General features: G+C 38.4%; 1 protein-coding gene across 1 annotated transcript in view; it reads right to left on the bottom strand.

Moving 5' to 3' along the window:
• Positions 1-14,804, bottom strand: part of ROCK1 (Rho associated coiled-coil containing protein kinase 1) — a 90,901-nt gene that overhangs the window by 55,578 nt on the left and 20,519 nt on the right. Inside the window, exons 2-4 of the mRNA XM_086472515.1 lie at positions 5,008-5,089; positions 1,150-1,250; positions 190-327 (exon numbers count right to left, since the gene is read on the bottom strand). Of these exons, the coding sequence (XP_086328641.1) occupies positions 190-327; positions 1,150-1,250; positions 5,008-5,089 (321 nt within the window). The remainder of the gene's footprint in view (positions 1-189; positions 328-1,149; positions 1,251-5,007; positions 5,090-14,804) is intronic.

Genomic DNA, 14,804 nt, shown 5'->3' on the forward strand with positions numbered 1-14,804 from the left:
GCTATTTGTTGAGTACAGCATTCCTAATCTCAATAATGTATTGCCCTAACAGACCAATACAACCAAAAAGGGACCTGGAAAAGCTAAAACCAGAAACACGTAATTCTGAGTCATGCAGTGTTGTAATGAAACTATTTTGTAATGAAACTATTCTGTAATGACAGTATTTTAAAAAGAACATCACTATACCTGAACAACCCAGGGACTATTCGCAAAAGCCATAATATCCCTTTCTTCCCAGAAGAACGCAGAATCCGATCTTTTTATCATCTCAAATTTGCTCAGAAGCTTCATAGCATACACTCTCCTTGAGGATTTATGCCTTACCTACGAAGACAAATGTGACACACAGAACACGTTAGTTTGACACATTAACATATGAAGAACACCACTGAATATATTATTTTCCCTGCTTTACTATTTAACAAGTTTTACAACTCTTCACATTTTTATAAAGAATTATATACTGTAGGTGTACAGAATAACTGCACTCCAGTATTTGACAATATATGCATGGCTCTTAAAATACTTGCTAGAACTATTCAACATAGAAGCCCATAGGCATAACGGTCGCTTTGTAATTTGTAGGTATGTGTCTTTAAAATGACAAATATTGGCACCTGTTAAATACCATAAAGCTAAAACTATCAGCATTTTCCAGAGTTCATTAGCAGACAGGAATACTTGCTGCCATATTTCCAGTTTCTCCCATCAGTTCTTGATTTAATAAAGCAGGATGAACAAGCCTGGTTGCTAATCTACCACAAACAACATGCAAAGTTTCTCATCTGTGACAACTACGTTTACAAAAATTCGGTGTAGTCCCTGAACTGTCAGAAATTTATCTAGTCCTGAAAATTTCTTCGAGTGTCCATGTATACAGTGGCAAAGGCTTATTTTCTTGATTACGAGGAATACACATTCCACTTAATAGAGAAGCATGACTACAGTGCTGAACAAGTGCTTGTACACTTGAGAGCAGTGAAATATGACAGCCTCCAAAACATTTCCATGGGATAAAAAGAAACAAAATTTCACTGAGCTGAAGGCTTTGATATAAGACTGCACCTTCTGCACACCGTATTCAGAAACGGGCGCATGAGCAAATGCTACAGAACACATTCAAGTGTACACAGAGCCATAACTTACCAACTGAACCTCCCCAAATGCCCCTCTACCGATCACCTTCACCACTTCATAATCTTCAGCTTTCATGCGCAGATCTCTCATTTTATTTACCGTGTCTTTATCTACATAAAACAAAATTCACATTTCATATATAATTAAATTAAAAATCCATTAATCTCATTTTGATTTTTCAACATTATTACAAGATGTGCTGCTCCACGAGGGGATTAACTTTTGAACCTCCCTTGCTATTAGAAACCTCTCTGCAGAATGCATGACCTCGTCCTCATTACCATAATAACCAAGACCTGGCAGAAACACAATGCAATGACTCTACTGTACAACCAAATTACTGGAGAACTTAATTTGGGCATTTCTTTAAAAACAATTACCTGCAAAAAAAGCTATGCAAAAACTTCCTATCCAGTGCGATCTTGCTTGTAAGCTGATCAATATAAAATATTATTTCTGGATAAACACACAACACATCTGAGAAAATACCATAGAACACTAACGAGATACTTGAAGTACTTTTAATAAAATAAGCTTTCATTTTACTGCACTTTTTGTTATTCCTAATACTCAAAAAAGTAGATTTTAATTTAAAACATGCAGTGGGAATCATTGCAATTATTTACATAAACCTGTCATTCTATAAACTACAATAATTTACAAACTCCCAGTGGGCAGATATTCTAATTCCAAATTTGGTCAAAGATTAAAACAGTCTATTTTAATCCATGTGGGTCAACACTGGCATGAGATTACATGGAAAAGCTTCATGCTTCAGTATTTCTAAAAGCAAGGAACATCTACTAAGACAGACAGGCTTCTAATAAAATAAATTATGCAATGATATTTTATGTTCAAAACCAGATTCTAGGCCTAAAAGTAAAGTTTAGAAAGAAGTAAGGACAGGGGAAGAGAAAAGAGGAGTAACGTCCTTCTTTTAAATTCCTCTTTTATAAAAATGATGCGGCAGATGACAGAAAATTGCCATTAGAATTCTACCTACACTGGCCACGACCTAAAACAAAAGCAGCATATGTACAATTAAAATTCAGTATGATTTTATTACCGCAACAGGAACAAATGTCTTTCTTTGACTAAATACTCGGTGGCATTACTGTCTAACGTAAAGCCATCCCTTTACAATGCAGCATACCACCAGCTGATTTCAATAAATGCTAAAATTGTAAAGTCTGACAAATCATTTCACACAAGGATTAAAATATTCAGTAACTTAAAAAAAATAATGCATTGCCTTATTTGCCCTGGTGATAACTGACCTATGGTGGAGAATGAGTAAGACTGCACGGAACGAAACTGCAGCAATTCTCATGACAACTATGTTCTAGTTATTGTTAACTTGCTGCCTACTAATGTCACAACAGGAGGTCCACCACTTCTGAATGAAAAACCTTGACATTGGTGCAAAAGAAAGCTAGGCACAATATGAATGCTTTCAATGCTTTTCTATCACAAGCCTTACCTACGGCCAAACCAGAACGAAGGAAACCCCATCTGACTAGCAATCTAAGCTAAGGATTTTTAAATCATGTAAAGCAGGCTTGTGAGCAGTGGCAAACTGCACTTGACTGCTTTGAGAGGTACTAATGCTTGAGTATCTTCAGACAATACGTTACAGTAACAACAGCACTGGAAGTTTGACCTCCAGATGCTAAGATCTGTTAAACAAGGTTTATTAGGCTGCAACATATTTAAATAGGTAGTTCCTTAACTCCCACCAACAGTGGAGGATCCAGCCAGCTTACGCTGCATGAGCAGGTGGGGTAGTGTCCATGGCAAGCGACCGCATCCTCCAACTTGCCCTGAAGTGTGATTACAAGCTTAGATGCTGTCTTGAAATAAACTGAGTCCCTGCTGCAAAGCAGGGCTCTCAACCATCTTGAGTATTGATTTTTTTATTCTTTTAATTCTATGTGGTAGAACTTTAATAAGGTTCTGCATTCGCAAAAATAACCCTCACAACATTAGGCTATTAGTAGAAGCAGATTCTGGAAGATCCACAAATGCGCAATGTCAACCGGAGAAAAGTAAGAGGGGATAAGGACGGGCAGATAGGGCAATCTGTCTACAAAACGAAGGAAGCAAACTCCCATTTTATTTGCAATCTGGAAATTTCTTTTAAAGTTCTAGAATAATGGTGCAAACTGTTTAGACAGCTAATACTGCAAGAAAGCTATTTTAAACAGTTTTCTATTAGAACTAAAACAACATGAAAATGTTTGTATATGTCTATTTTTTAAATAGAAATTTGAGACAAACTAGACTTCACTGTTTCCTCTAAGGCTGCTACTTGCACATCCACAGCTTGCTTTCGTAGTTCAGCAAACATAGCAAGATTAGTGTTCTAAAGGCAGTCTGAAGTGAAATAATAGCACTGTTCTCCACCTTCATATTACTTCAGGTCACATCTTACACAGTATATAATTTATACCTATAAGACATTCATTATCAGGCTGTAAATCTAGCTTTTCTCCTTCACTCAGCCCTAACTGCAAAAGTGAAGCTCTTTGACACTCACATATGATTTCAATATTCATAGAAATTATATTCAAATTATCTGTTGCAATGACTATTTCCTTTGCCTAATACAACTTCTCTTTTCTCCAAGAGTTCCACCACACCTTCACTGTAAATAACCGAGTATATAAAAGGTGCGTGTAACACAGCGTACGATATCAAATACAGTTTGAACTGTGAAAAGTTAAACAGAACATATGAACTTAGGCCTTCAGCAACCAGCTTACGTGCAAGTGAGCCATCAACTAGATCTAGTTGACTCACATATTCCCAAAAATGGGGAATAATATAAAATAAACCCCACAAATTCACTATCACGGCTTACAGTTGCACCAAGTAAACTATTTGAAAACACCTTGGAAACAAAACAAAAACATGTATTTCAATGAAGCAAAGACAAAAATTATTTTAGTCAAATTGCTCTATACTTGCCACAAAAGCCATTTATCACATTTAATTGAGATGCTTAACCCTGTAAAAATCTAGTAACATTAGTTTAATTTCAAGGCTTGCCCATTCAGTCCACAGGCAGAAGCAAGTCTCAAATCAGCAAACATCTCTGCCATGATTTCCAGAATTTGACACTTTGGCAGCCTTTTTAGAAAAAAGGCTTAACTCAAACTCGTGTTTTTGGTTTGGGTTGTTTGGGGTTTTTTTTAAATTATGAAAATGATGGAACTATGACATCTATTAAAAAACCAATTTTATTCATTTAAAATGTTATTACAGAGTAGAATGTGCAGGAAATCTGGTAGTGGAAATAAATAGAGTAAATATAGAGAAGAATTCTGCAGACACATCAGCTGCATGCACAAGTAAACACAGCAGCTACGCAGTGTAAGAATTTCATGGGATAATGAAAAGAGACCTTTTATACTAAAAAGCAAGCTACAAAACACATGCTCCAGTCTGACTGAACAAATTTTTAACATGATTTCCTGACACTGTATGTATGTTATGTCACTTTACTGGTAATGGCTTATGCCATATTAGTAATGAAACCACAAAGCGACTTATGGGACTCCAGAGGAGTGCCGAGAACAAAGATAACAGGCCTTTCTCTTAAAAGGCTTTGTGCCACTGAAACCATCCCATTTACAGTGGCAACAAACTTGGACGTTCAGCTGCTGGGGATTAGATTTGTACAGGTAGCTGTCAGTTCTCACTAGGAAATTAATAAATAATCAGACTCTTAAAACAACTTGCGCCCAAAAACTTAATGCACCCCAAATCCCTAGTTGCTTTTCAAAAAGCTAGAACTGCTTTTAATCTTTATTTCTGCTGGTATTTATAGTCTTTAGTTATTTAGTAACCGAAACATTAAATACTTACACCTGTTTAAGAAGTTATCAATGTTTTTGTTTTTTCTTAAGGCAGGAAAATCCAAGTCATATACCAAAGCATCTAATCCATCCTGGAAAAAAACAAAACAAAACAAAACAAAAACCCCAAGCAAAATTAAGTGTTTGGAAAAAATAATTACATGTGCTGCTAATTGAAGAGACAAGATAAAAACAGTTATCCCTATCAATTTTCCATACAAACAAAATAATTCACATTTATGTAATGACTCAGTCAGCAGTTACATGAAACAGCTGTTACTGCTCCACTTCCATTGGACTCTTCAAAACTTAACTTCTACCCATTCCAAAACAAATATAGTTCTATGAATTATGAATTACCGTAATTAGCTCCACATTTACATGAAAAAATCCAAACATGAAAAGAACAAATAGCACTTCTAATCAAGTTCAACAATGTTAGAGTCAATGTATCACGCAGTAGGCACTTGAACACTAAGTGGCAACCGGCAAATGGGACAATGATGGTAACTTAACTCCAAGGCTCAACCCCCACATTTTATTCATTCAATTCTGAGGGAATTTTCATAAACAAAATATTGGCTATAAAGCCAATCTAACTTAAATCCAGGAATGAACAGCCACAAGCCCATCTGGCATTACTACCACAGAACACACACCTATGAACCAAGCCAAAACAAAACCCACTAAAAACCAACAGAAAAATACAGCAACACCAAAGAAAGTGGTAGTTTTATGGTCTTGCTAAGTGCCATAAACTTCCCAACTTAAACTTTAAGTCTAAATTTTCCAACAGGTACACATTATTCTTCAGTAGATCGCGTTTTCTCACAAAAAACACCCCTAAACCAGGTATTTTGGTTGAAAACCACAGATATAGCATCTAATGAAAAATTCTAGGGAATTACATCACAAAGAATCAAAACAGCATTAGGAAGATTTCTTTCTCAACTAGTAATGTTTAAGTGACAACTGCAAAAATAGAAAGGAAGGTTGTAAAATACCAATTGATGGATGTTAACAAAGCATGCCAGGGAAGCACTGATACTTACTGGTCCAATTTGTACCTACACGTCTATGTCAGCTGTTAGTGATCTGTTGGGAGTGAGATGTTAGACCAGACATATCTTTGATCTGATCAGTTCAGATCTGATTAGACCTAATTAGACTGTTTGCAGCTTTTACAAAATCAGGCAACACAAGATTGAAAGCTGACCCATCAGTCTTTGACCGCAATCTCCATCAAGTAACTATGCCTGAAAAAAAAAAAAGCTAGTGTACAAGCTTTTTGAAAGTTTATTTTCCAGGAACATAAATTAGAGAACACACTTGGTATAGGTTAAAAAAATTAGTCTTTGATCCCTCACTTCAAATTCAAACCTACTTTTTCCCTTCAGTCTATAGCGGCCTCTAAGCTGGGAAAAAAAAATGCTATCAAAATCAAAACCCTTTATAGGCTTGCAGCCCTCACTTTTGAAGTATGAGACACAGAAATTATTTATTTCAGATAGTGAGAATAAGCAGTAAAATCATGATAAAATCTGAAGACAGGGATAAGGAACTAAAATGACATAAATCAGATATTATCAGAATAATCAGAATTACTTTAAAGGCTGGATGTTACTAAACTTGTTTCATAAAAACATTCCTGCTTTAAGTTACCTCTCCATACAGTGGCTTAGTTTGAACTAAGAAATGTTACAATGAAAATTATAAGAATCAAGAAAAGCACCACAATATTTTCACAGAGTATAAATAAAGCCAGGTTTTGCATCTTGAGTGTATTAAAGAATCACCTTTTTGGACTTACACTGATCACGAAAAAGAAAAGCAAATGGCAATGAAAAAACTTCTAATGGGTCAGTAATATAAATAAGAGAGTAAGAGGCCAATCACAATCTGGACTCAAGAAAGATGTAGAAATAAAGCTATGCAGGGTAAGGGCAACCTAGCGAGAAATACTTTGTAACCTACTTCAAGATGCCTTTTCCAAAGATACGTAGTAAATATCCAGGAAATCCACTAAAGAATTTAAATTCTGTAAATTCAACAGAGAAACCAGGATAACTGCTCTCCCAGCAGTGCACAGGGCACTGGTAGCTCGGTGCGCCGAGCCCCGTGCGGTGAGCAGCAGCAGGCAAAGAACAAGGTGGTGTGGGTCACCGAGACAGGAACATACCGCGGAGTTTTAGCAAGAACGGTTCAGAGAAAAAGGGTAAAGGCCACTATTGTTGCTGGCTGCAGAGATAACTCATCCCTCAGCTTTCTTGTTACCATCTTGCTCAACCTTCCAATATGCATCTGTTTTCCTAATACAGAAAGGAAGGAACATCTTTCCTTCAAGATGTACAGTGGTCATACCCTCCTCCTCTTAAAGAAAAAGGATACTAAGATCTCATTATAACAGGCAACCACACATCCAATAGATTAATACACTTTATTAAAATAAGGCCTCATTTTTATGATGGATTTTTTGCCCACTTGGATGGGTTCAGTGTACGTTTAGTACGCATCTTCTTTAAATACAGCACATCCCATACTACTTAGAAACACGTATTGTAGCTTACAGATATTTTCAGCTAACACTAAGTTCTACCTTACTCTGTCATTACAGAGTAATTTTCCTGTTAATAGCTTTGAGGTCTACAGAGATATTACTACATTAGATTACTAAAGTAAATTGGTTTATAAAAGCAAACATATGACTTCCAGTCACACCTTACACACTAACAGTACTTCAGAGGTGATTAAAGAAGAACAGGAGAAAAAACTTCCTTTCTAATGGCCTTTACTCAGTTTCATGGTCTCATAGTCTTTTCTGTATCACATTTGTTTAATGAAATTATCAATAGTTTCACATTCTATTTAAAATACCCCATTTTATCCTGAAACTGAAAAGAGACATACTAGGAAACTATTACAATGTGCAGAGAAGTTCTTTCATACAAAACCAACGTTTCCACATGTTTTGTTGGTTTCATTTCATTAATTACTACACGACACTCAGAAATTTCAAAAGAATAGACACACAGAGTAAAATCAAAGGCCAGTCTGGACACACACACTGACTCAGGAGATGACCATAAGGGCGTCTAAGAAAAAGGCTATGAACAAGCCCAGCATACGGTAGTACTGCTCCGGTGTACCGGTGAGCCAGAAATGGCACTGTCATCGTTAATAGCTAGAGCCAGAGTTTTATTCAGTGATTTTGTCTAAACATTTTCTGTGTCTGTCTTAGCCTCTCGCATTACAGCATCATATTCCACTGCCTACAGGCTGTGTGAGAGTGTACCTCATGCTGAGCCTGCCATTCTTCAGTCACAAAAGGAACAACAACTCTTCACCCACCTGCCCCAAGACACAGCTTTACACACTTCCATCACTTCTCCCTTGGTCATCTCTCTTCCAATTAGCCTTGTACGAAAGCTATTCCAATTCCCACCACCACCCCCTTCCAGTGCTTTTTTATTTCTACGATATATTTTTTAAATCAGCGGGGAAACTGCAAGTAGTACTGAAGTTGCGAGCACATCGTCAGTACACAATGCAGCACAACGTTACCTGTTCTGTTCTTCATTAAATTTTAAAGTTATTAACTGAAATAGCTGGTTACTTTTATAGTCACTGTGTACTAAAGTGATTCTTTCGCAAAACTAGGTACTATAAATCAAAGCTAGTTCAAGACTCAGCAACGCAAGCACACAAAGATCAGGGGGTTTTTCGCCCGTGCACTCACTCAACATCCATCAGTGCTGCATTTCACTACCACTTTTAATCACTCAGGCACCAACACATATTAATTTCTTCTGTGATTTGCCATAGCTTTGATTTTTACTACCCTATCATCATTAATCAGTCGTCACTCACCATTTTAGACCACTTATGACTGTGAAATAGCACAGACCTGTTGGACCCCATTACTGATTTCTCTGTTTTGAATAAACTGATCACCAGCTCTCACCTCATTCATTCATCCATCCATAAAACAAGCCTTGCCCAAAGCAGTTTAGTTCTGATAAAAAGCTTAAACGAAGAGCTTTAGCAAAAGCTTTTTGTTATCCTCATACTCCACAATTACTTCAAGGAACTCCACCAGGTTTGCAAAGCACAACTTTCTTCCACCATACATGTGTCAGCTCTTCCCCATCGTAACACCTGTGGGCTCACTTGTTCTGCTGCTGGGCTGGGGGCTCCTGCATTATCCACAAGATTTTTTTCTTCAATAGAAAAAAATAATTTAAAAGCTATAGATTTACCATCTTCCTTTCTACTGTTGTCAAAATGGTTTTATGCACTACTGTAGCTAAACACTGAGGTTCCACACATACTTAGATGCTTTAAAGAGGCACAATCAGGTACGAAAGAAGATGGATAAATATCAAGCAGCCTCAGCCATCCTACTGTTTCTGTCCCTCTGTGCAAAAAACTTTTCTAGTACCACTTTAGCTTGAAAGAGATCCTCCAGCATGAACACTGTAAAGAACAACTCCGGTATGGAAACTCCTCTAAGCTTCTTTATGAACAAATACGCAGAAAGATTTCTGCAACAGCCTTTTCCTTTACTTTCCCTTCAGTTTTTCTAATAATGTAGAATGCAGTAACATAAAAGTTATTATCAGCACACGCATTAACTACATCATCTATTAGCACTGAATTTCTTGGGCTCTTAAGCTAACTTCTTTTCATCAGTTTCCTCCAAAACATACTGGTTTTCTTCAGTTTGACTTAAGCAGTCCCATATTAATTGGATTTTTCCCCACATTCTGGTCTATACCTATTTCCAAAGTTGTAACGCATCAAACTGTCAGTCCTACCATGACTATAATGGACCGCCTCACTCTGTAACTACATTCCTTTACCTCAAAGCTCACTATAATTGTGTAATGCTGGTTTTATTCAGACATATGAATTAGTATTAATGCAATTTTATAGTGAAATTTACTATTAGGATATTTCAAAATATACTCCATCAAGGAACTTCAATTCAGCAAAACACATCTCAGGATTTGTAAGTAACATAAAGTAAAAAAATAGAGTATATGATCTACATTAGCAGGGCACAGTTACAGCATCTTTGTATTTTTCATTTTTTACTTCATACACATTTCACTATGACATAGTATCATCTAGTGGAAGCATATGATAAATAAAAATATGCTAAATTCAGTTGAAACTTTGTTATTGAGACACTTGTTTATTTTACTATTTATCTAGCATTCAAAGAACTAAAAAAAACCTTAATGGGTATTACCAGCATGCAAAATTTGCATTCCTTGGACCAACTGGCAGTTACCCAAGTTAAAGCTTTGCTACTTTTCCTTTTTTGGAGAGACCAAAGTACGTCTTAAGATCTACAACTCTTAACTATCCATATTTTAGTTCCTTGTATTGTAGTAATTTTCCTAATTATTTTCATAGTACTAAAGCTTCCCTCCATATTTGAAATCAACAAACCTGACTGATCTTGATTTTCATGTGTTCGTCACAATTTGTCACACATAAGTGATCTCTGCGGTCAAACACCGAGAGAGAGACTATTTCAGTCCTGTGAGAGGCTAGTTTTTATACCCTATTTTGAAGCATGCAAGAAAAGTAATACCTCGACTCACAAAAAAAAATAATTAGAAGTTTGAGTTGTTTGAATTACCAGATCTTTGAATTGTCAGAGGGACCTGGAGAGCCTGGAGAAACTGCAGAAAAAAATCTCATGAAGCTCAACAAAAGGCAATGCCAAGTCCTGCACCTGGGGAGGAGCAGCCCCAGGCAACCAGTACATGTCGGTCAGGGGGCTGAGCAGCTGGAAAGCAGCTCTGCCAGGAAGGACCTTGGGTCCTGGCAGACAACGAAGTGCCCATGCACCAGCAATGTGCCCTCACAAAGGCAGCCAACAGCCCCTTGGGCTGCATTAGGCAGAGTATTGCCAGCAGGTCGAGGGAGGTGAACCTTCTCTGCTCAGCACTGGTGAGGCCTCACCTGCAGTGCTGTGACCAGCTGGGCTCCCCAGTGTAAGACAGGCATAGGCATACTGGAGTGAGTTCAAAGGGCCACAAAGATGATTAAGGGACCGCATCTCTCATACAATGGGGCTGAGGGAGCTGGGACTGTTCAGCCTGGGGAAGAGAAGGCTCAAGGGGGTGACTCTTAGCCATACGTATAAAATGGGAGGGAAGGAAGAAGACAGAGTCAGACTCTTCTCAATGGTGTCTACTCACCGAAACAGGAGGCAATGGGCACAAATTAAAAACACGAGATTCCACCTGAACACAAGAAAACACTTTACTGCGAAGGTGGTCAACTACAGACTGTCCGAGAGGCTGAGGAATCTCCACGTGAGGAGATATTCAAAACCTGACTGGACATGGTCTTGGGAAATCTGCTCTAGCTCAACCTGCTTGAGCAAAGGTGTCAGGACCAGATGATCTGAAGAGGGCCCTTCCAATCTAAACAACTCCATTTTGTCTACAACACCAAGCCATGCTTTTGGTTTGCATAAACCCGCAATGAATTATCCTATCAAAAATATCCTTTAACTCCCTATCAGTGGGGCAAGTTTTAAACAAGACAACCTCATTACAAGGCTTAGCTTTGCACAAATCACCTTTTTCAGCCCTCCAAGTAAGTCCACAGCAGCCACTACTCCTTTGTGACAAGGACAGACTTTTTCCTGATGCTGCTGACTGAATCAAGAGAAAACCTCAGACCCCTCATATTTACTGTTTCGGGGAATAGCCTACTGCCACTTCATTGGTAAGGAAAACATACAGACAGGACTTTCCTCTGGTGCCCAACATTTTTTTTTTTTTTTAATTAAATGAGCAAGTGTAAGTTTACCTGAGAAACAAGTACTCAATAGATCTATACAACTCACTAGTTTCAGGCAAGACGATTGTTTAAAAGCCAACTTTCAGGCCAATGCCAATAGTGCTATATTTACCTATCTCTCTAATTAAGTAGACAAAAGACCCCTCCACCTAGTTTTACATTAATCACATTCATTTATTTTGCTGTCCAGAGAACAGAAAACTGCAATTTAGTAATTCACCTTTAAAGCAGACAAGTCAATGTAGACAGTTAAGACACTTCACTGAAGAATGTTCATTGCATTGTTAGAGCAGGCAAAGTATACAAACTGACATACGAGCCTGAGTACCAGGCACTTGATTCATTGCTCATTCTTGTTGCCACCATGATGCAATTCTACAGAGCTCCTTACTTCTTAATATCTTGCAATGCTCATAAAGAGGTTTTGCAAGTTTAGGTTAAATATATAGGCTTTCACAAAGAAAATTTTTTAAACTCAGTAAAGAACTAAGCGTTTAACTCAGTACAGACTTAAAATCTCAGGAGATCTTGAAACCTCAAGACAGGATGGTTGAAAGCAGTATGGATTTCTGCTTTCATTTCAGGCTTTTTCAAGAGTTATTCCATGTGTAGTTGAAAACTTAACCCATACCACATTCTGTATAGTTCCATAGCACTTGTCCCTGTATTCTCTCCAAACATCAACCGACCAACATTTTTACTGACAAATTGCCAGAGTATACACTTACTACATGACTGAGTAGATTATGAATCAGTATCAATATCTCAATACACACTGATACACACATATATCAAAATACATAGTGTCACTAACACCAGAGCCCACAGACCTCTCAATACCTCCATATTAGCACTGAAAGAAGCCTCAGGTGCAAATCTCCAGACAGGTATACATACAAGTAGTAACGCCCTTTCACAGGCACACAGTTTTTCTAGGTGTTACTGTTTTATCACTGCAGCATTGAATCTTAACACCTGAAACATCTCCTAAACCAAACTGAAATGCAGTGAAAATCTGTGAAATCACAGAATCACAGAATGGTCAGGGTTGGAAGGGACCTCTCTGGAGACCACTTAGTCCAACCCCCCCCGCTAAAGCAGGTTCTCCTAGAGCAGGTTGCACAGGACCACATCCAGGTGGGTTTTGAATGTCTCCAGAGAAGGAGACTCCCCAACCTCCCCGAGCAGCCTGTTCCAGTGCTCTGTCACCCTCAAGGTAAAGAAGTTTTTCCTCATGTTCAGTTGGAACTTCCTGTGCTCCAGTTTGTGCCCGTTGCCCCTTGTCCTATCACTGGGCACCACTGAAAAGAGCCGGGATCCACCCTCTTGACGCCCACCCTTTAGATATTTGTAAACACTGACAAGGTCCCCTCTCAGTCTTCTCTTCTCCAGGCTAAAGAGCCCCAGGTTGCTCAGCCTTCCCTCATAGGAGGGATGCTCCAGTCCTGTCATCAACTTCGTAGCCCTCTGCTCCAGTAGTTCCCTGTCTCTCTTGAACTGGGGGACCCAGAACTGGACACAGCACTCCAGACGTGGCCTCACCAGGGCAGAGGAGGAGAATGAACCTCCCTCGACCTGCTGGCCACACTCCTCATGTACCCCAGGATACCATCAGCCTTCTTGGCCACAAGGGCACACCAACCCATGCACAGTAAGCATGCAAGAGTACTGTCAGTACCCAGTACACAGGCAATTCGGAGAACCTACAAGCCTCAGGCTTCTGCTGAAACTGAGGGCAAGTCACAGCTCCTTCACACCAGAGCCCCTCTCTGTCCACTGACTAGATGCAGGAACCTTGAATCTATAGGTCTGTTCTGAACAACACCTATTCAAGACACTATTTTATGCTTAATATTATAGAAAGTTCACACTGTCTGAAGATGCATTCCAGACAATGTATTTCAGTAGAGTTTTTCTTCCCTCCAAACGCAAACTTCTAACACTATATTACAACACTAATTTCACTAAGTTAGGATATTTTATTGTGGTTAATAGTCTTCACATCCAAACTTCAATTTATTACATTATTGTTTTATTATTTCAATTTAGCATCAGAATTAATTCCATTTAATATTACATCTTTAAGAAGATCTAGCAGATGAGAGTGCAGTGTCTTCAAGAAAGATGAATATACACCACAATTTCACCAAGAATAGATTTCAGTAAAATTTATGCAGAAACAGGTACAAGAGATACTGTCCAAAGATAGATCAGGGAAATGTGTAACAGCAGCAAAAGCTGGCTGCTATTAAGTCAAATTATTTCATTTCGCACCAAGTGAGATCTCTGGATATTTGTTGCTTATTTTCCTTAAAAAGAGGTTCACTTGCATGGGTTGATATGCTCTGTGGGCAAGTTTCACAAACTCCAAAGCTTCTATACCAAATGCAGCACATTCTGCCATCAATAGAATACCTTACATAAAAAGACTAAAACAGCTGTATAACTATCTGGAGGGCAACATAGATTCTTGGTATTTTAATGTGTAGAAAGTAAGAAAATAGACGGTGTACTTTAGGTTTAGATGATCTATCGAGCCATATTTGTCTCAAGCTAGGATTAAATAAAGCATAAGTACCGCTCCTTCAAACTGCCCTTTTCAGTAACACTGTACCAAACACGTTGAACGCAGGTACACTTAAAGCGTGTATATTTAAATAGAGTTAAAAGAAGAGGGAGCACTGGTAGTTAAAGAACTGACTGATGTTTATTACCATGGAAGCAGCATTCCACAGCGACTTCAGCACCTGGCATTAGGAAGTGCCTCACAGGTCTGGAGTTCCCAGCTACCACAGCAAGTGCAACTGGAGATGGGCAGCCAACCTGACATACAGCAGGGTAACACTAGCCACAGAAATACCTTGTGGGGGGAAAAAGTGACCTCACATCCTTTCAAGTTCCCAAAATTATCCTATTTGCCAAAAATATAAGGCAAGGCAAGCCCTGTTCCCCCACCTAAAAGGTAAAGTAACTACTTAAGAAAAT

This window comes from Leptosomus discolor, chromosome 13, assembly GCF_034619465.1.
Source record: "Leptosomus discolor isolate bLepDis1 chromosome 13, bLepDis1.hap2, whole genome shotgun sequence".
NCBI classification, from domain to species: Eukaryota; Metazoa; Chordata; class Aves; order Leptosomiformes; family Leptosomidae; genus Leptosomus; species Leptosomus discolor.